Consider the following 22,156-nt stretch of genomic DNA (forward strand, 5'->3'; position numbering starts at 1 on the left):
TGAAAGAAACCTTTTAATGTTTGTTTTCTGAGAATTGCTTTTAATGACTCCAGCACTTAAGACTCTCCTCTCTTCCCACTGCCTCCCTCCCACCCCCAATAAATTTGTTGAAATGGGTCAAGGTAGAAACCCTGGAGAGAGTTCTTTAGTTATCTATGGCTTAAGCAGTGTGAACTGTGCCTGCCCTAAATTGATGGGACTTGGGGGCAAGGGGAAAGATAATGGTCTTGCTTGTTCTCTCTTAAAATGTGCTCCAAGTAGTGACTCACTTTTTGCAGGGACAATTGAATGGTGGCTATTTTTGGCCAGAAAATTTATTAGCCAGTGTTGAATCAGTGGAACTAAAGCTTCCAGGCTTTGAATCCTTTCTGTAGTCAGGTCACCATTGCAACACCTTTGAGCCCTGGTTTCTGTTTGCTTTTCATTGGAACCTTTTTGATTTCAAAGGTGTGGAGAATGATACTGAGACATGATCTCCTATATTTGTTACACTGTAAAGGACTCCCCAATATGCTTCTTTCTGTACAGTATTACATCTCCTTTTACTTAATATTTACTTAGAGAGTGGTTGCAAAGCTTGGGAAGCATGTATACCTATGAGTGTTATACAGTACTCAGGTTTGAAATCTCCAAGTTAATACTACTTACTCCTTAATACATGCTTGCTTGCAGAAATAATGCTTTGGCCATGTTGAATTTTTACAAAAATTGGGGTATCTCATGAGATTAAGTCACAAAAGTATGAAAAATCTGCTGTTAATGCTTGTGGGTTGTAATGCTATATAGTTTTAGGTTTAAATAAATGAAACTTGCATTGTACACTCTTGAGATCAAATAAGGAAGAAAAAAACCAGTGATTTTTCAAATAGTTTTGATTTGGGGCTTATTAACTATGACATAGCTTGAAGATTTAGTATCTTGTATATAGGGGCTAGATATCTACTGTTCCTCAGCTGGAGTTGCATCTTACTGTATCTGCTGTTCATAAATACTAGGCAAGATCTTGAGCTTGTGGGCTTCAGCCCACAGTGTCAAAACAGTTCAGTGTAGTTGCATGCTGGCATTTCTTCTTGGTGATGTCTGTACCTGAGATGTCATATAAGGAAAAGTTTTGCAGTGAGAAATTACCAAACCTGTCCCAGAAGGAATTTTGAAAGTAATGTGAAGGTGCCCATAGTAAGTGCATCGTAGCAGTGGTTATCAATCAAGCAGTGAGGGCAAGAAGGTTATTCTTCACTTGCCACCTGACACTTCTCTTCATAATAGCACAAAATATGAAATTTTTTTTTTTTAATTCTGTTTCTTTCTTGTCTCTAAACTTGGAAGTATAGGTCTTTAAAAGTCTACTTTTCCATATGTAAAGTTGCTTTGTAGCACTCAATATTGTAAAACAGAACATTTGATTCCTTGGTCTACTGAAATTCCATCTTACTTCATGATTTGTGTTTTCTTTGCTTTGCTTTAAATGTGTGCTTCCTTTTTAAATATAGTTTTCCAAGTTGCTGGCCGTACCAGATTGTTTATATTTTTTAAAAGCCTTCTGCTTAGCCGTTATATTGCTCTTTATAGTACTGCTTAACCACATTGGTTTCTGTTGCTCTTTTTTCTTGCATAAACTTAGCTGGGATGAATTTCAAATGTGGTTTATCCAACTGTTAAGTATTTCCCACTTTTCTGCAATAGATTTCACATATGTTACAGAATTCCAAACCAAGATCTGGTGGACATATTGCCCTGTTTTTTTCTTCAAAGTCAGAAATAGAGGGTTTTTTAAGCATTGCAGTGACAATATTTAGGTCACTGGCTGCAGCATGCTGCCTAGCTTCAAATCCATTTGTCATATTTAGCTTATTTCCAAGGATTAAGATAACCATGGTCCATATATTTATTAGGGGAAAAAAAAAAGTATCTTAGTTTTGTGGTAATAAACCTAAAGGGGGAAAAAAGTATTGATCCTTTTGAGTTGGAAACTGCAGAAGGTGCTTCCCCCCCCCCCCCCCCCGAGGTCAGACTGTGGAGTCATGTAAAACACATGTACATCCATCCAGTCATTCAAAGTTACAGGATTTAACCATACATAATGTAACTAAAAATTTGGAATTAGGCTTTTTCACAGAGTATCTAGTAAAAAAATCAGGAGCTGACTTACCTTTTAGTTTTTATCTGCTAGTCCTGTACTTTTTTAAAACTTGCAGAACAGGGATTTTAGCAGGTGTCATGTAGGGACCTGCTGTCTGTTGCTATTTCCAACACCTCTGCAAAAATAGGAAGAGGCATATCTTTTGTTTTCCCATTTTGTTTCCCTATACCAGGTGCCCAGTTCCATTGGGAAGTATATATGACCCAATGCACGGTAAAGTTTTTATGCTAACCATCTAGTAGTAACCAAATCTGCTTTACTTTTACCATGGTTTTTGTGTGTGGTGGTATCAAGAGATGACTTGGTCAGTGACTTGACCAACTACTGGGGATCTGGAATTAGACCTGACAGGAGGTCCCAGGCTTGTTTTTTCGGTCTGGTCCATTATAGGTTGTTGAGTTATGAACAAATGCCAGTGGCACGGCAGGTTTTCTGGTGGAGAATATTGGGTTGTTTGCACACATGTCAGAGGCATGTTGGCAGAGTGATGTGATGAAGATAGCTACAGAGGAGACCTGCTTAATGTCTTGCTCTAGCATGTTGTTCTCACTTTTCATGAACTTCTTTCTTATAGCCAGGTTTTTCTTCTTTCAGATTCATAAGGGGGGAAAACAGTGCCAAATCCCATTTATGAATTCTTGGTTATAACTCCAAGTGACTTGGGGAGTGATGTACATAGCTGAGTTGAGGGTTTAGCCTTTATTTTTTCCATGTTACGTGGAAATACTGCAGAAAAGGAATAAACTGACATGAAAGATTGAGTATTGTTGGTTTATGTGCTGATAAGTGATCCATTCAATCTATTATGGTGACACTTGGAAGCAGAGCACTGAGTAAAGAAACTGGGATGGGGATAACACTCTTGGAGGAAGCTGGGCAACAGTCTGTAGGCTAAGCCTGTACTTCAGTCTAGTAGAAACTGTTGGAAGATAATCTGGTATTCATCAGATGATTAAAAATAGATACGTTTTGGGGAGGAAAAGGAGTTACCTGCTAATAATTTTAGAGGAATAGATTCCAATAGCAGGAAAAGATAATTTTGTATTCAAATAAGGGAAGACTTAAATGGAAAAAGAGCATTGCAGTGGCAGTATAGAATTATATACAGTATGTAATTTGAAATTAAGAGTGACTGAAGCATAACCAGTCTAGGCTGAAGTATAAAGTTAACTGGTACTTGAGTTAATCAGAATTTTTTTTCATAGAGTAACTAAAAAAGGGAAAATCCAGTATCTTTGAAAACCAGGTAGGTGAAAATAAACCTGGCTTGAACATGTCTGATATCTGTAATCTTCACTGGATTTGGGAAATTATTAGGAGGTGTGTCTTGCATGCCACTGCTGCTATCCTGTGTAATGTTGTGGTAAAGCTGTGAATTCTTTTGAGAAAAATGGTGATATTTTGGTTGCAAGATGGCATCAAAAAAGTTGTAGAACTTCATTTGGTTACTCAGGAGGTCCAATTTCTGGAAGCTTGGTGCTTTGTTCTGTACTGCTCTGTAGTCCAGCCATCTCAATATTCCAAATGACATGATGTACATATGAGCTTTTGTGTTCATTTCTGTGAGAAACAGAGCTCTGACTGTAGTTCCTTTTTTTTTGTTGTTTTGTTTTTCTTGACAGAGAGAGCTCGATGCCACAGCAACAATATTGGCTAACCGGCAAGATGAAAGTGAGCAGTCTAGGAAAAAACTTATTGAGCAAAGTCGCGAGTTCAAGAAAAACACTCCAGAGGTAAGGAGAAAAGCTATTTCACTCTGTTGAGTTTATTGCAGTAGTATATGGTATTAGGCCTATGTAATGGGGTTTTTTTTCCTAATGGTTTGTTTTCATGATTTTCTTGTACGTATTGCTAAGTCCACCATCTGAACTAAGACCACTTATCTTTGATGGCTTTCTCATCAGGCGGCTTTTGCATTCTGTAAACAATGAAATATGAATTGATGTTTTTAGAGGAAGTATGAGCATTAGCCTTCAAGTAGGCTTGCTCTAAATTTTGTAATAATGTAAAACCTGGAGAATTGCAAAAAAACTTCTTTGCTAATCCAAACTCTCTTAGCACTTGGATGTAGAAAGTGACATTTTGCTGCCTAAATAAATCTATATCAAGGGCATAACTTCAAAGGTGCTCATTTTTCCATCAAAAATCAAATTAAATTTTGCTGTTGATTTCACTGGAAATGCAACAAGGTCAGTGCTGAGCTCTTTAGAAAACTCCGCTTGGAGGAAGTGCATCGCAGGCAGCAGGTGGTGTGTAAAAGGTGTCAGGACCGATGCTAAGCAAACTTTGGAAAGGTGAATATTGCGTGTAGGAAGCTGGGAGTATTTAAACTCTTCCATGCTCATGTTAGCATGTGCAGTGTGTGTGTCTGTGTACATGTATGCATAGTTAAATCGAAAATACGTATAAACTCATTTTGTTAACTAATGAATGCATAGCAATGTGTAGGGCTTGTTTGTTTGTTTTGTGGTTTTTTTCCCCTGATGATTGCCAGCAATCTGTTCATCTAGGAATGTTCCAGGGTTTCAAAGCCTGTTCTGGATAACCGATACATAAGTATTCGTTCCTTCGAAGTATATTCCTGGGAGAGAAGCAGCAGGCAGCTTTTCTAACCCTTATTGCTGCTTCTCAAGTAGCAGATGCTGCTTTGCTTCCTCTTGGTACAGAGGGAGAGATGCTGGAGGGTCTGACCCAGAGAGAGGAAAGAGAATGTTGGAGCAGGAGTGACTTATGGGAAAGGGGGACTGTTTAACTGATGCCCTGAGGAGGCTTTGTGGGGCAGAAATCAGTTCTCTGAAGAAGAAGAGAAAACTTGGTGACTGGAGCTTTGAAGGACAGAACTTTTAAAAACAAGCAAAAGAATACGGAGAGTGAGTGCAGTAGCTCTGAGAGGGTGAGGAATGAGTTGATTCCCTTTGCAGGAGCGGGCAAACTATTGGGAAGAAGAGGAGGAAGGAGAGAAGTGAAAAAATGTGGAGGGTATAGGAAATTGTACAAAATCCAGAAAATAAATAGACTTCTGGGGCCACGTTTTCTAATTGTTTGCTAGAAGCTTAAGTTCATTCTACAAGAATTGAGTTTCCTGCTGCCTTCCTTTTTTTCCTATAAGGAGAATGACAGATTCTTCAGAATGTGGCTATAGCTGCCAGCTCCTAGCTGATAGCGTGTTTACAGTTTTATTTTTATGGAGCAGAAGGTTACTGTGGGGAGAAACAAAAAAACCCAAAACAAAACAAAAAAACCCCAACCAACCAACACTGCACTTTTTAAGTACATTGTGAGAGGGCCTTGGTAACTCAGCGGGAGTTGGATGCGCAGAGGAAAATTATATACTCTGTGTAGTTACTTCAAGAGATATAGTGGCAAACGATATGCAATTAGTTCTTCCCAGTAAGCAAGATAGGAAAGTTAAATTATTTGATGGTAAGGCTTTAAATATAATTTTACAAAATATAATTCTGTAGCCTCTATTCTCTTCCAAAATATTATATGGAAGGTGTTTTATTCGTTTAGGGACTAGGTTCAAAACAATGGCTCTGAACATCCCTAGTGTTTGGGGAAATTTGGATCTCTGCTAGATTCTACATCCTCATCTTTTGTCCTGGGACTCCTATGAAACCACATTCCTTTATAAGCTTGGGTGGATTTTTTATATTCTTTCTTTCTCTGTCTTCTCTGCTGTGATGCTCTTTCTGCAGCTTTTTTTCTGAACAGCAACAGAATCTAACTCCTCTTCTACTTTCTCTGACAGAATTAAAGAATGGAAATGGGATCAAAGAATTTGAAGAAAGTATCCGAACTGTAATAATAGCCAGCTGTAACAGACCTGATATGCAGTTATTGCTCCCAGAGGCACAGAGGCAGTAGCTCAGCTGTCGAAGGTCTGATAGGGCCACCCTCTCCTGTCCCAGTGCTTGGTGTGGTAGGCGTGGGTGTGTAAGAGACAAAAACCGAGTGAGGCAGTGTCCAGCTGTCCTTCTTGGAAAACTTCACTGGCATTCCTCTTTACACAGAAGTTTAAGCTTGTGCACTGTGTGTTCACCTTCAGCTGTTTTCTGCACTCCCCCAAAAGAAGGGAAGTCTGTGAATACTTTTCAAAGCTGAGACAGTTTTGGAAAACAGTTGAAAATTAGAAGGGAGGATTATTAACTACTGGACCTGAATTTTTCCAAAACTGCAACTTTGTCTGAAAAATCTACCCAATACGGTGAAAACATCCTGGAGGTAGACAGGAAACACACAGTGAGCCACTGGTGTTTCCAGACTGATACATTTATGTTACTAAAACATCAAACATGCTCTTTTTAATAACAAAAAAGGTCTGTCGTAGAAAACCAGCTTGCATGCAGAACCGTTCTTCAGATAAATAACCCAGCATACAGCTTAATTTAAATTTCCACAATGAAGTAGCAACTTTCTTGGTATAAAAAAAACCCCAAACCACAAAGATGGAATTGTTAAATGTAACAGTTTGTTTCAGAAATCTACTTTCCATTTTCTTTTTCATTCTGCATGCATCCCTGTAAAAGTGCAGTAGTGGTTTAGCCTGTTCCAGCATCTCTTTTCTTCTGCTGTAGCCAGTCTCACCATAAATAAGGAGGCAAGTGTGGATTGCCTTGACTTTCCTGTCCATTGGTGTCTGGGATGTCCTCTAGACTTTCCATAATGTCTGCTTGAAAGCAATCTCCTATGTTGCAGAAGAGGATTCGAAAAATTACTAATGAAGTCGAGGATACTTCTGTTTCTTCTTTCTTTAAAAAATGTGACAGATCTGTTTGGGTCATTTCTGCCTTCCTTGCAAACTATCAGATTGCTGCAAAAGAAATAGAATATTTTCATGTTTATAGGAATGACTCTAGGGCTTTTGGTATTTAAAAATGTTAAAATACTGTTTCTGACTTGGCATACTGGGAGATGACTCTGGCAAGAAGTATCTCATGTTTGGGAGCCTTATGAGAACAGAAAGTTCGGTGGTGGTTGTGACCTGCAGAAACTTTTAGAAAGGATTCTTAATTCATGTTATTGCAAAAATACTTTTTACCTCCTCACAGCTTTTAAGAGGTCATATCAGACCTGCTGCTTATAGATGTTTTGGGGTATTTTCAGTCTCAATTTGTTTCATCCTGAGCAGCTAGTGTGGAAGGCTGAGAGTGGTCAGGAGATTACTTGAAACATCAATTTTACATGACTGTTACTTGGAAGACATCTTGAAATATATCATGTGAATTGCCACCCTGCATCAGATGGTTATTTTCTTACAGTGATAATTCCTGAACTATTGTGACTAACTGTGATACTTTTGGGGTATTTTAACCTCTGTGAAGTTCTTGGTCTAATTCATCATGTCCTCATATGCCGATTCTGGTGTGAATAAGCAAATGTTTGAATGACCATCTTTGAGAATTTATTTTTAGTCTCTAAATAATTTCAGTTGCATTTGGCACAAAGGGAAGTTACTTCCTAATGTTGATAACTTTGCCTTTGTTTCTACCCAGATTCCTAGTTGAGTAACTACTTTTTGCTTACCTGTTTCCATTTTAAACATTGAAAAGCTCATCTGAAACTTCCAGTGGTGCATATTTCTAAGCTAGTCAACAAAAAAAGTGAAAAATATGAGAAAACAAATAACTGAGTAAGCCTAGCCTTTGTAAATAAGTAATACATAATTGTTAAATACTCATGGAGAGGGAAGACAATAATACTTAAGCCTGTTTAACCTATAACTCTCCATTGCTTTCCTTATGATTCAGTCATGTAAACTAGATAATGCTGAGCTATGCTGGTTATTACCAGGCTCACCTGAAACATGGGTCACTAAACTGGGCACAAGAGAAAAGACCAGCCTGAGAGGCCTGGGCCAGCTGCTCTTGGGAAGTAAAATACTAATGTGAGTTTTCTAATGTGAGAGCATGAGCTCTGAAAAATCAGGCAAATGTGAGGCACCTGCATAAAGCATATATTTGGATAGAAGAGCTTGCCCTGTGAGCTTGTTACTTTGGTCACTGTTTTTTTTTCCCTGATGGTAAGTTGAACTGATGATTCCTCACTGCTGTTGCCCTTTACTATTTCTAGGTTGCAAATGTACTCTGTTGGTGAGATTTAGAAAGTCAAGATTACCTTTGAATGCTCAAATTGACATCTGTATTTTGTAAAGCAGATTAAAGATTGGATTCGCAGAGTTATGGAAGGACATGGGAGGACCTTTATAAATAGACATAGACAGCATAAGTATTTCTCCAATAAATAACTTTAAAATGCCCTGGAAAATGGAATATTGGAAGGTGCCAGAAAACAAACTAAATGAGCATATGAATAGCATATCTTAACACTGACGGAATGGACATGGCAGCCTGCTGACCCCAAGCACTTTTATAAATAAGTGCTGCAGTGTGACAGCGATGTTAACGCTGAGGAGCATCCAGTGCTGCGCTGTTGTGTGTATTCCTGTGAGCTCGTGCGTGCGCCTGTGTTAACAGAAGTTGCTACAGCCACTTTCAGGGCATTTACACTGTGGGTATCATTTTGCACCATCAGTTCTGCGCTGCCTTCGCTGATCTCTAATGAGTGACGTTCACCTACCTGGCTTTCGGTGTTGCCCCCGTTACCTGAACTATCACCATCATCCCTATCCTACTCGGTTATGTTTCTGCAGTGCCACTGCTGCAAAAGAGAAAGGAAGATGAGTCTGTAGAATTTTTTGTTACAAAAGTAATAGTTTTATTCATGACGTTGCATACTAGGGTGATGCATGTTTTTAAGATCCATGGTTTTTTACAAAAATACCTTTGTAATTACAAGTCATAACTAACTAAAGGAAGTGAACACAGTTATTATGCAAGGGCTCAATTTTTCAAAATTTAAAATTCATAAATTCTTAGTTCCAGTGTTTCTGGATCATTCTATTGAATTATCCAGTCTCTACAGCAAAAGATAATCAAATCAAGCTTAAAAAAAAGAAAGAATATTAATTCTGCTGGTTAGATTAGTTCTTGAAATGAGAGGGGTATCTTTCTAATTGTTGGTTGTGAATTGTGCTTGATTCCTAATGACTTTGCACAGTCAACTTTGGTCTAGCCTGTGTAACAAAATGAAAATAATAACATGCCTAGAAGAACTACTGAAAATATACAGTCTGTTTGAAAATAGTTGATGCTCTCAGTGTCTGTGTACATAGGGGTGAATATTGATTTGCTGCCATCTAGAGCTGGGTTGTTCTACTTTTTTTTTTTTTTTGGTCCTTTTCTCCCCTTTTCTCTACTCCCCCCCCCTCCATTTTTTAATTTACTTTCCCTGTGTGCCTGAGAGTACATAGTGTGTGGATCTTCCTCCCTGCCCTTTACCAGGAACATACAGGAATCCTGTTAATTTGGTGGCCTGAATATGGAAGAACATACATGACATTTTTATGTAAAAATTAGCTAGCATAATACAACTAAATGCAGTCAATACAATTTGTAAATAGTAAATGTCTCAGTGCATGGTAGGGAATAAAAAGAAATACCACCTTTCTATATATTTCCTGACTTAATACTTAAAAATTATTTCAGGAAAAAGATGAGGAAGAAAAATGTGCTTAAGTTCTCCCTTCTTTCTCTTTCCCATGACTTTGAAAAGGAGAGATTAAGAGATTTTTGTGAAGAAAAAATGAATTTGCTGTGAAGCAGCTTATTCAAAAAGAATATTTTCTGTTAATTTGTATGACTCGAAAGCAATTATCAATATTTAATTCTATTATAAAATTGTTTTGTATTTTTAAGATTCTTCATATATTTAAAACATTAGCAGAATGTTAAATACATAGGATACTCTCCTTATTGAATTAAAAGATGACCATTTCCTTCTGTAAAAACCAGAATTATAAGAAGAGAGAAGTATGACTTACCTTGCAGGTTTGGAACTGAGATGAATACTTCTCTTTTAAGATAATGATATTTGGGTGCCATGGCCTCCCTTTCAATGTTTTTATTGAATATTACCATTTTTTGAAGAGGTTCTGTTTGCAAGGTAAATGATGTTTATGATAATTTGTACTACATGGGCTTGTTATTTCAAAAGCTAAATGAAGAAGTATATTATTATTATGTGACTTTTTGCACAAAAATAATATAATATAGCCCCATGTCTTAATATGTAATCTAAAAACTAGTATTGTGGAGTCAGTTAGGTTAAATCAGATCTAACCTTATCCTGGAGGTCCCTTATTCATGAGTTCTCAATAATTTTGTTGTCATTATTTAATACATATTTGCCTTTAGCATGTTCTAATTGTAATAGGAAAAACATTAGTGTTTCTGACATGCTTTTCTGTATTATGATCTCTTGCTGCCTTTTCACTTTATTGGAAGTGAGGGAACAATAAAAGAATTATAATTCACAGTTGTATTTTTCTAGGATTCTCATAAAACTGACCTCCATTTTTCTGCACGTTGCCCGTTCTCACCACTATAATTACTAGATATTATTACTTTTTTTTTTTTTTAAATTGTCCTTATCACCCACAAAAAGCTAAGCCAGAATCTCTGGCAGATGGCATCTCCCCTGCTGTTTGCTGTGCACACAGTACTTAGTAATCGCAGTGATTCTTGCTATAGCTCAGTGCATTGAGGAACAGCAAATCCAAGCCAGGAACAAACCTTTTTAACATGTAAGCCTTTATCTGGTGTACCTGCCTAATTTTTCTGTGTTGCGATATAGTTGTGAATATTCCCCCTACCCCCCCTAAACACTGGGTCAGTTTGTTGATTGAACTGGTATCCTGGGTTCAGTAAAACTTCAATTATGGTTTGTTTTCTAAAAGCAAGCAATTTTTGCTTTTCTCAGCAGGGAAAAGGTGGCAGCAAAGGCTGTAGGTGGGCAGCCGACTGTTGAGTTGCAGAATCTGTAGAACTTATTTTAAGATAACTGGACTTGAGAAGGTCCTTTTACAAAATGGGTCCATATTTTGGGGATTATTGGTATGTAGGATTTAATGGATAACTGTGTAGCTGTACAACAGCATTTGTAAAGGTCTGAAATCTAGGAAAATAATTCCCTTGACCTGCAGAAGTAATGGTGGTGCATTGTACGTTACTAGGCAGAGAAGTTTAATTTCAAGCATTTTGCTGAAACCACATGATCTAGGACACTCTGAGTTACTGTCTGTCTCCATTTGCTTTAAAAATATCCTTAAATCAATTTTCTACAACACATTTACCTCAAAAGTCTTTTTATAAATCTGAAAATATATGTGTGATTACTTTATTCAAGAGTTCCAAAAATATTCAAGAGGGAGACACACCTGATTCAACTGAACACATTAGGGTAGCTGAGGAAATTAATTACTCTGAAGTCACTTGCTCTTAGTAATTTAGATTTATTTTATTTAAGCATTTTTCTGGTTAAACATGCTTGACAGCTGAAGAATGCATTTTTCTTCTAGCAACATGAGTTGCAGGTATTAGATTTCAGTAATGTCAAGGGTGCTGTATTTTCCATTGCAGAAAAGGAGAATAGGGGATATTTTTGGTATTACTGAAGTTTACAAAGGGACACACTTGTAAGCAAATACTTACAGATCAATCTCTCTTGTTAAACATTCAATGCTACTATGAATTTCTCCTGTCACTGAGAATGAAACAATGAAAAGCAAATTGTTTTTCTTAAGTTGTACTTGCTTTTCAGCGTTGACCCATTTGGAAGCTGGCCAGAGCGAGTGACTGGGGTAGGGGGAAGATTGGGGTGTGGAGGTCTAAAAGAGGAGAACATTTTCAAGGTTAGAACTTGAAGGAAAAAACTTGATCTTACAGGGCATTTATCATCCTTCTTCCTGAAGAACAGTTGTAGTTTAAATAAATGTGCATTAAGACTAGTAGCATGATTTACTGAATGCATCATTGACTGTTTTTTAAGGGAAAATATTTCAATTTATTTAGATGAAATAGCTGAGAAGTTTCTCACTGTGGTACCGACAATTAACAGCCATTCTTAGGTTCTGTGTTATGTTACTTAAAGGTAAGTGTAAAACTGGATATTTACATATAGATCACACAGAGATAAGACTGAGTACTCTCAAAGCAAGTCTGAAGTTCAGTTCCTAAATTTGCTTTGAGCCATTTGAACAATAGTTTGACTTATTTTCAAGATTCAATTTATAAAAATAACAGGCAAGCAAGATACCTGCTCTTCCTTCCTGTGTGTATTTACCAAAAGAAGAAATAATTAAACATCTTTCAATTAGTACTTTTCCTTTTTACTTTGTGAACAAATATGCTGTAAACTTACTTCAGTTCATCGGCTGGACCACCTCAAAGTCATTCAGGTGTAATTAAAGGAACGTGTTGTTCTCATTAAAATTATTATGTTGTCATGAATAACTCTTTTAATAATAGTTACCAGTTACAAGAGATTCTTTGCATTGCTCTGACTGTGGATAAGTGAAAAGTTGGATCTGCTTGAAACAAGAGCAGAAACGATTAATATGTTGAGTGAAAATGCTCACAAACAAAACGACTAGGTTACAGATTATAGCTGTAAGCTTTTCTATTAAAAAAACAAAATTAAATAGCCCAACTTTCTGCAGTACTGCTCTTTTATGGTCTATTTTGGATGGAGTCTTGAGGTACATTTTTAGGGGGAGAAATGTTTGGAAAATGCTGTTAAAACCTATTTTCTTCCAGAAATTTTGAGTATGTTTTGCTTGCTTAAAACAAAAAACTCCAAAAAACAAACAAAAAAGAAAGCTTCCTGGTAACCATTTTTAAGTAAATTAAATGACATATGAGAATTAGAGGAGTTGAGAGTCTTTTTTATTTTAGAATTCTTTTTGCATTAACACATCTGCAGTGTTGATGAATATATGGAAAAATGAAATTGTGCTTCTATCCTGCCGTGTCTCCAATGTGAGAATAAATCAACTTTTTTTCCTTTTAAAATGTCTGGCCTTGTAATTTATGTTTGCATAACCCATTACTAAATTCATAGTAGGTGTTTTAGTTGGCAGGCACAATTCCAGGGATTCAGTGAACCTATTTTAATACTGAGCTTTTGTTACTGTTCATAATTATGTGTAGAAATCTATGTATTTTCTTAATTATAAAAACTAGCTTGCTTTAGCTTTGGATCTCCTCTTACTTCCTCAACACAAATTGTGCTTTAAAGCTTTGAAAGAATTAGTGCTTTTTAGACTTGAAAAAAGAAATGGGTTTACTAGGTTGTTTTTTTCCATTTTTGAAAAACAAAACTAAAACACCAAAAAAGTAATAAAGTACAAAAAGTGAAGTTGTGATGCATTCCTGGTGCTATTTATAATTTTTGAAGATTCTTTTATTTTATAGTGAAGTTGTAAATACTTAGGCCAGCATCAAGACAGTATGCAAATAAAAGAAGTTTTATTAATAACCATTATCTGGACCCTGGTAATAAATATGTATGACTCACACAGGAATAAACCCACCCAATAAATATAAAAGCCATACAAAACCATTAACAATTTTTAATGGACTTACAGATGGAATAATTTAATGCAACTGTAGTTACTCAGGTTCCAACTCCTGTAACTATTTCTCATCTGCTTGAAAGCTTTCATCTGAAATACATTGCTACCATTCATGATTCCACCTTGTCTCTGTTTAAAACCATAAAACTGTGGTTTCACAATTTCTGAAGCACTAATGCTTATTTATGGCTATATTTCTGCATTTTTTTAAGTACAGAGGTGGTTATTTATCTATTGAACATACACTGACTTTTTTAAAAAAGTTTTTATTGGAAGCAGCAGCACTAGACCGGTGCTCAGCAGTAAAGATGGGGCTGACTGGTCCACCGAGTTGGAAATTAGCTTTATGTGTGTGCACTTTGCTGATCTTAGATGCTTACCCTAACATAGGAGCTACACACGGGCCAGTGTCTACAGCGAATTACACAGTTGGAGGATCAGTTCATTATTACTCTTAAAGATTAAGGCTGTTAAGGACCAGCAGGAGCACATGCCCTTCTGCCTAAAAATGGTTTCCTATCTTTTCCTGTGATTCTCTGAAGTACAGGAAGCAATGAAAAATATCAACTGCTTCACTTCATAAATAAAAGCAATCCGGTTTGTTGAATTGGCTAACGTAGATCCACCAGCATTGCATCTTGTAAAAACTTCTACTGTGGTTTTCTGTGTGTTTTGTTTCCTAGTGGTTGAATAACCGTGCTTTAAAGTATTATGAAGTGTGTGTCAGGTTTGTCAGTTAGTTTGTCTGACCATGGGGCGGGCATCGGGGACCTTTTAATGGGCAGGATATCACAAAAGAAATTCTTGTGTATAGGCTGAATGCTGATAAATGAGCTGTTCTGTGAGAAGAGGGATGTGTAAATATTCTGGAGTTTTAAAAGCTCATTTTAAACCGAAGCTTTCATTTAGTGCAAGACAGTGCTGGGAGTGCTTTTTTAAAAATGCCCGAATGTGTTAAGAGTTCTCAGTCCTGTTTGTCAGAAGTGATTTGAGCACTGAAGAGCTGAACTCTAACGCACTTTCAGTGCACTTTAGGGCATGTCTACACCTGCAGTGTTGCTTTGCTAAGTCTGCTGGTATGACCATGGGTTTCAAATGCGGCTTAATGTGTTCCCCGGCTGCTACCCTTGCCCGTCAGAAGCATGCGGCTTCCTTTCAAGCTAGCTGGCTGAGCGCGGTAGTGCAAGTTCGAAATGCCAGATCTCTGAAGGCTTAATCAGACAAATTAACCTGTTGCCGATTATCCTCTTTGCTTCTAACTCCTGCTGATGAGCAGCTGAAGAACTGGAGCGGGCACATAAGAAGCACTAGGTTTGCGGTGAAAACAAGAAGCTGGTGGTGGGCTTGGGGCTGCAGTCACCTGCATCACCTTGGCAGGAGCCAGGTTACCCTACGTCACTGCAGTGCCCATCAGAATACCTAAATCGTTTGACTATCTTGAAACACTATCCATTGCTCCCTGTGCAAGCTTTGCAGAGCTTTCCTGGGCTAGGCCGTGCTCAGCTGGAGGAACTCAGGTCAGATTTGCACATCTCTTTGGCACTCTGTAGCAATCCACTCTTGCTTTCTAGCAAAAATCAGCTGAGCAGTTGGTTCTTGTGAGTGGACAAAGGTCTCGATGACAGGCAGTGTGTGTGGGCAGTTCTTATGCTGCGTCTATGAGAAGCGAAGGAAGAAAAATGCTCAGATTCTTGAAATGCAATTCTCGTCTATGTTAGAGATACAGACAAAACACGTTTCTAGCTAAAAAGGAAGAACAGACAACAGTAAAAGTTAATTCTGGTTTGGCACAGTTTCTCTCCTTGCTGTTCTGTTCCTCTCATCATGCTGTGCCCTGAGTGGGGACGTTTCACAGCGCAGAGCAGCTGGTGTCCCGCGTGAGCGGGGTCCGTCAGCAGCCTGACTGCAGGCTTGACGGGAGGGGATGCTGATGAGATCAGTAATATTATCAATCATGTGAGTGCTGAAACTCGGCTTAAAATCAAGAGTTGAATGTGGACAACAGCACACTGCAGCTGTGCAGCACTCCCCGAGTGTGATATGCATTTAAACCATGCCATCTTACTGCAAACAACACGTATTACTGCCTACAGTGCACTTGGTTCATGCATGCAGTTAAAATAAGGGCAGTAATAAAGAAATGAAGTGCTGCTTTGTTGGGAAAGGGAAGACATTCTTAAAAAAAAAAAAAGTCGGGTAACTGGTTGAAGTAGTTCTTCAATTAATGCTTGATAAAGCAATAAGCCAGTTTAAAATGTACTTTCAGTTACAGGAAAAGGCATATATTAAGCTCACCTGTTGAGAGGATTATCTCTGCTAAACACATTCATTTTAGATGAGACCAAAATAGATCCTTAAAAAATTAACACTGAAGTAGGTTTACAGCCGATAGAGAGATTTCCTTCAGACCTGTTTTGTGGTATGCTCATCTGCTTTTTCTGGAATTTTAAGCATTGAAGGAATGAAGTCAAAGCTGCTGCTTGTCTTTGAAATGGATGCCTCTTTGATAAGCCTCTGATCTCTGTACCCAGAGTTGTAGCAGCAGATTCAAACACTGATTGTAAAATTGGGAGACTAAAATGTAGCCACGACAGCTTCAAACACTCTGTCTCTCTGTCAGATTCAATGCACAGGACATTGCCAGGAGTTAAAACGATGCAAAATTAAAGTAGCCTACTAAATTTACCTGCCATGGAGAATCCACAAAAGAGCTGCCACTTCTAATCCTCAAATTCGTTTCAAATTATTATTTTTTCAAATTGGACTCCCTGATCTCTTCAGCTCAAGCTGTTGTACAGATTTGAAAAGCTGTCTCTTCTTGTCAGATCACTGGTTTAATAATAATAATATTTTACGTTTATATAGTCTTTTTCATCCCACAGCTTCCTAAAGTGCTTTACAAGCTTTATATATACAAAATCGTGCAACTACCTCTTGGGTGGCTGGTGCTAGTCAGCCAGAGAAGTGGCTGGCAGCTTGTTACCCTCGCCTTCCTTGTTCACTTAAAAGCATTGGGGAAAAGTAAAAGACGTGGAGATGATCCCAGTTTCATCCCAAGGGGATGGCGCCTTCATCTCCTGCGACTGGGAGCTGGAACCAGTGCAGGGGTGTTCTGTCCACCCCAAAACTGGGGACGTAGTAAAAAAAAGCCATCACTACGGTCTTGCAACCCAGTGCTAGTTTTGTTTTGTGATTATTTTTTTATTTCAGTACACTCATAGTCTGAAAAATACCTCAGTCTCTGAAATTTGGGGGACCAAGAGGAGTAACTTTGCATGACTGCTTTCAAAAACATACACATGAAAAAGCAGATACCTTGAATGTAAAGCAGTTATTTAAAAAAAGAATCCAAACCTCTAACCGAATATTTAGTCATCTGTTTTTGGTGGAGACTGGATGGACAGCTAGCTCTAACCTGTCAGTAAATGCATTGCAATGGTTTCTTTAAACTTCCAGAAGCTGGGGATGATGGTACAGAATAGATTTTTGTCAAATTAGTTCTAACTCTTGAGGTAATCATTTCTGGGAGAAAAGAGGTATTGAAGTGGGATGTGGACTGCTCGTTAGTGGAAGAGGCACAAATGAGTTGAGCCACTCTGCATTGGTTTCTGAAGGAAAAAAGGGCAAGAACATGTTGATGGAGGTTTAGACACCATTAATATCATGAGACCAGTTTTCTGTAATGATTGATGTAGCTTTTTTTTTTTCTTCTCTTAGTACTTCGTGTTACATTTTTGTTTGGCTTCAAGTTTGCCCTTTTCAATATTGCTAATGCTGAAAGGCAGCTATATTTAAAAAAAAAAAAAAATCAGGCTCCATTATTCCTAAACTTAAGAGCCACTGGCACATCTGAAGAATATGCGTCTGTGATGTGCTCATCTGCAATTTGGATCATGTCTAACCTCATAACTTTTTTAAGTGATCCTGAATTTTGTGTTCTAGATATCATTAGAGACCATTTACTGTGTCCAGATTCACATCAAATGATCTTGCCTTCTTCCTTACCTACCATTTGGGGGCGCAGGGGGTGCTGAAGAGGAAGGCTTCTCTTCTGCGTGAAGGGAAGGGGTTTTACTTCAGTGGTTCTTGAGAGCCAGGAAGAGGGAAAGACGGAGACCCAGATGTGGTCTCAGAGGCCTTAAAAATGTGGAAAAAAAGAAAGTGTACATCCACAGACGCTAATGCTAATGGACACTTATCCCGTCTCTGGCTGTAAATTATTGAGATCCTACTGCCATCTGGTAATGCAACTTAATCAGAACCAGTTTTACTGCTTTGACCCCATAGGGTACCTTCTAATTTCGTGTTTCTACATTTTGTCTAGTCACTGTACTGGGAATCTTCGTATCCAGCCTCCTGGTGTCATTTTGAAGAGACACGCTGTTATATTTACCTAAAAAACTAGTATCAGAAGGCTACAATTCAGTGGCGTAGCTTTTTCCCCGCAGTCCTTCAGTTGATGATCAGTTGACAGGATACAACTTGCACAGCAGTTTGCAGTCCTGCACTCTGTTCAGGACCTGGAGTGATTGAAAACATCCCTATGCCATGACTTCTGGAGCAAAATCCCCCAAGGCAGACTACTGCTGAAGGCTGTCCTGTGCAGAGGACCTCTTTCTATGACTCCTGCATCTTGCAACCTTTTCAAGTTACAGCTTTTGCTTTTATATCTCTGTAAACGAGATGCCTCTGACGTTGCACATTGCCTCCTTGCAGCCTTAGCACTAGGTTTGGGGTTTTTTCAGTCTCCCCATGGGCAGGTGGGATTACACCTTTGTAATCAGAAAGAAACACAGAAATCAGCTCTACCAGTTCCTTTACATACATGCATGTAAGTTGAAGGTCAGTTGCTGGGACTGTCCAAATGCACGACAGTGGCACAGCATCTTATAGCTCCTGGTGGAGGATTTTTACGAGGCTGTGCAAGGTGGCATAGCATGAAAGCTTGCCTTACCTATCCAAACCCTGCCTCTGCCAGTGGGAGGTGCGCACTCGAGCCATCTTCTGTTATTCCATTAAGGACAGTCGCTAATTTTGTACTACGCCAGCTCGAAGAGAACTTTTACCTTGACGTAGTACAGGTGACAAGAGGAGGTGTTTCCACACCAGGTAGAGGCTGAAGGGTTGACGCTGCTGTAGGTCAACATCCTTTCTGCTGTTGAACTAAAAGACACAAAGTCTGTCTGCAGTTTCCAAAGAGATTATTCCACTGTCATGTTTAAATTCAGCGTTGGAAGGAGCCAGTATGCAACAGCATGTTCATGGTGATAACCTGAGAAGATTGGCACTATGGTGTATTCTTTACCCATGCTGACCGTGAGGTGAACAGGGCTGATACATCTTCCAGTTCAGTAACTACCAAATCTTTATTCTCTTAGCCTAGTCTGTAGGTTTCTTAAAGGGATTACACTCTGAAGCCTGGGACTTAAAGCTAGTTTTAATGAGTTTGATGAGCCTGTGTAGCAGACTTTCATAGAAGCCTGTCTGTCTAAATAGCATTTTTAATAGCAATTCCCTCTGCTCAGGAGATTAGCAAGCTTAATGCTTTGAGGGTTTCTTCCCCACTGGATGGTGGCACATAAAGACAAGCTCTACTGAACAGTAATAGTCTTTGCCAAAAAATGAGTATCTTTAGACTTAAAGTTGCAGCTCACTAGTGTTAGAGCTGTCTTTGTTCTTTGTCAGCATTGAGGTGTGAAGAGTTGAGTGTGTAAACTAAGTGCTGTTGGATGCTCAGCTGCATCTCTCTAGGCTTTTACCCTAAAGTTCCTCACCACTGTCTTTTGTGGAGGATACTACTTGCTGATCTCCCATAAGTGATAATTTGCTCAACTCCCCCCCAGCCTTCAAGATGACTTATTAAAGAAGGTAATCTGTGAGTTTGTATTGTTTACTTAAATTTCTGTTGAAATTCTTTAACTGTGAGCTAGTGAAAAGGCACTCAAATGCTCTGTGTATGTGTGTATATTTGTGTATATATATTTATGTATACGTACACACATAAAAGTAGTTCTACTTATAGATGAAACTGGTAATGGTGTCTTAGAGCAAGTATGCTACAGTATCTCTCCAATGGACATGCTTTTCCAGTAAATTCTGTGTCTCAACAATAGCGTTAGCATGTTTTTAGATGTGTGAATACATGTAAAATAAGTCTTAGAAAATAGCATCTGATAAGGAATTTTTTACATGAGCAATAACTGGGTAAAATAGGTAAGTGTAGATAGTATGTTTTATAGGGTATTTGACTCTTAAAACCTATTGCTGGTCCAAAATTAAATATTGCTGTTCTGTTTTCCAAATCAGTGTAATGTTTGAGAAGGAAAAAAGATTTCTGTGTTCCTTTTTTTTTTTTTTTTTTTTTTTTTGATAAAAAACAAAAGAGATGCAACATGTTTTGCATGTGAGCTTTTGAAACGTTAGAAATATTTTGGGGAGATGGATTAGTTGGCAAAGTGCCTGTTGTTGAACTGCTGTTCAGAAACAAAAGCAGCTTTAGGTGAGTATGAGTGTTTTGTTATCTTTTGTTAAATCTGATCATACATTCATTTTTGTGACCTTAAAAAAGGGATTGTCTTGTCACAGACCTGGGATGAAAAAGTTTGATAACTTTTCCAAAAGTCCCTATTATGATGGTGATGATCATCACATACCAAGTTCTCTCACACATTCAGTTTTTTTTTTTTTAAATACCTGCATGCTTCAGAATACCGTTAAGAGAGGAAGATGGTATTTTGGGAGATTCAGAGTCATCATTGTCTGTTTTCTGCACGTACTCCTTTAAGTTACACAATCTTTTTAGAACGTAGCCTTTTTAAATGCACCACTACTTTATGCCTGTACATGTGATGCTATACAGTGTGGAGGGGAGAGGAACTTGGAAAAATGTAAGACGACATTTTAACACTTAAAAATTGTCTACTCTCATTAATAGTTCTTCTATTGTTTGTATTATTTTTAATTCTATGAAAGAGGGCAAAAAAGTGGGTTTTTTTCCCCTGTCGATACAAGTAAATGCTAAATGCTTAGATATGGCATCATCTGCAGCACTTAAGGATAAACAGATACTTAAGTGCTAATAACATCTCTAGGTTTCTCTCTTAGCATGATGGTTTGAAGGAAGAGAAAATGGCTCACAAGTCCTGACTTGTTGCTGCCAAATAGGAAAGTCTATAATTGAAACTTTGGCATTAGTTGCATGTCCCTTTCATAAGTATTTGCTTTTTATCTTGCAGGATTAAAAAAATTGGAAGTGAAATACAATCAGGTGTAAATGATGCTGTATAAAATCTTATTGCCAAATCTGCGCTGTTAAGAAATAAAGTATTTTTACTGAAACTAATAATTTAGTTTTACCAATGTACTGAATTTCTTGCTCTCAGAGTAGGAAAATTGGCAATTAGTATTCCAGTAACCTAGTCTTATGGAAAGATTTACCTGTTGTCAGATACATTATAATTTATATATTATATAAAACCTAATGTGTTCCATGCTTTGATATTCTTCAATCTGATCTTTTAAAATTTGTGCCAGGAATCAGAATTTAATGTTGTAATTAATTAAAGTCCAGAACATTCAACAGCTACATTTGTTGACCACAGAAGATAATAAAGGGATAACTAGTAAATATGTTGTACTTGAAACATCCTAGGTTTTAATTCAATTATTAAAGACCCTTGGACACAATAATATTGAAGTGTCTATTAGTAAAACTTGCATGTTTTCTCTTGTGTTGACAGTTTCTAAAAGCTAAAAGATTGGCTTCTAAATGTCAGTGAAACATGGTTTCCGAATGGCAAGTAGATATATTTGTGGCTATTATGCTGGTGCTCCTGCTTTCTCCCCTTTCTTATTTAGGAGCAAATCCTGTGTTTGTAGTATAGATTTTGTACAGTGATACACAATCACAAGTGATGCCAACAGCAGAATGCTATTTTCTTAATAAAAGATTGAGTAAAAAGAACCTTGGTGGTTGGTCTTCAGTACATTCACTTTATAAACTTAACATTCTGGAGCCAAAATAAGAGAAGGGTACTTAAATCTATGAAAAAGAGCTATTTCTGAGAATCATAGTGACTTTTATTAGATAAAAAGGAAATATTAACCTTAATATTAGTGGGTGGATAAAAAAAAGATGCTTAGCTGATAAAAATCATGACATTCATCTTTTTAAAAACAGGGTCTTGCAGGTTGGGATCTTTGGTTGGAGGCTTTCCAAAGCTGGATGACTAAGTAAGAAAAGACAACTCCCAAAGCTGCTGGGTGGAGTTCCCAGGCTGGTACCAGCAAATTCCCAGAAAGGAAAACAATTGCTCCTTAATTGGAATTCTTTAATCCAAAGATTATTCACTTATCAATACTCTGAAAGCATCTTAAATAATTTCCAGGAATTCTTAAGCAGAGTAGTTGTTTTAATCAGGATAGGTATGTTCTGCTTGTACAGCGATGGTAGATGTGCCATAGGATGCTTTTAAATATTTCTTTAGTATTTAAGAGCAGAAAGGGAGATGAGAGAAAGAAATGGAAAATTAAATGAGGTGCAG

At 37.7% G+C, this 22,156-nt stretch overlaps 1 protein-coding gene across 11 annotated transcripts in view; it reads left to right on the forward strand.

The window, feature by feature from the left end:
• CUX1 (cut like homeobox 1) overlaps positions 1-22,156 on the forward strand; it is a 284,036-nt gene that overhangs the window by 49,659 nt on the left and 212,221 nt on the right. For all 11 annotated transcript variants that reach the window (XM_041126411.1, XM_030027002.1, XM_041126412.1 and 8 more), the window contains exon 2: positions 3,763-3,873. In XM_041126411.1, the coding sequence (XP_040982345.1) occupies positions 3,763-3,873 (111 nt within the window). The remainder of the gene's footprint in view (positions 1-3,762; positions 3,874-22,156) is intronic.

This window comes from Aquila chrysaetos, chromosome 10, assembly GCF_900496995.4.
Source record: "Aquila chrysaetos chrysaetos chromosome 10, bAquChr1.4, whole genome shotgun sequence".
Lineage (NCBI taxonomy): Eukaryota > Metazoa > Chordata > Aves > Accipitriformes > Accipitridae > Aquila > Aquila chrysaetos.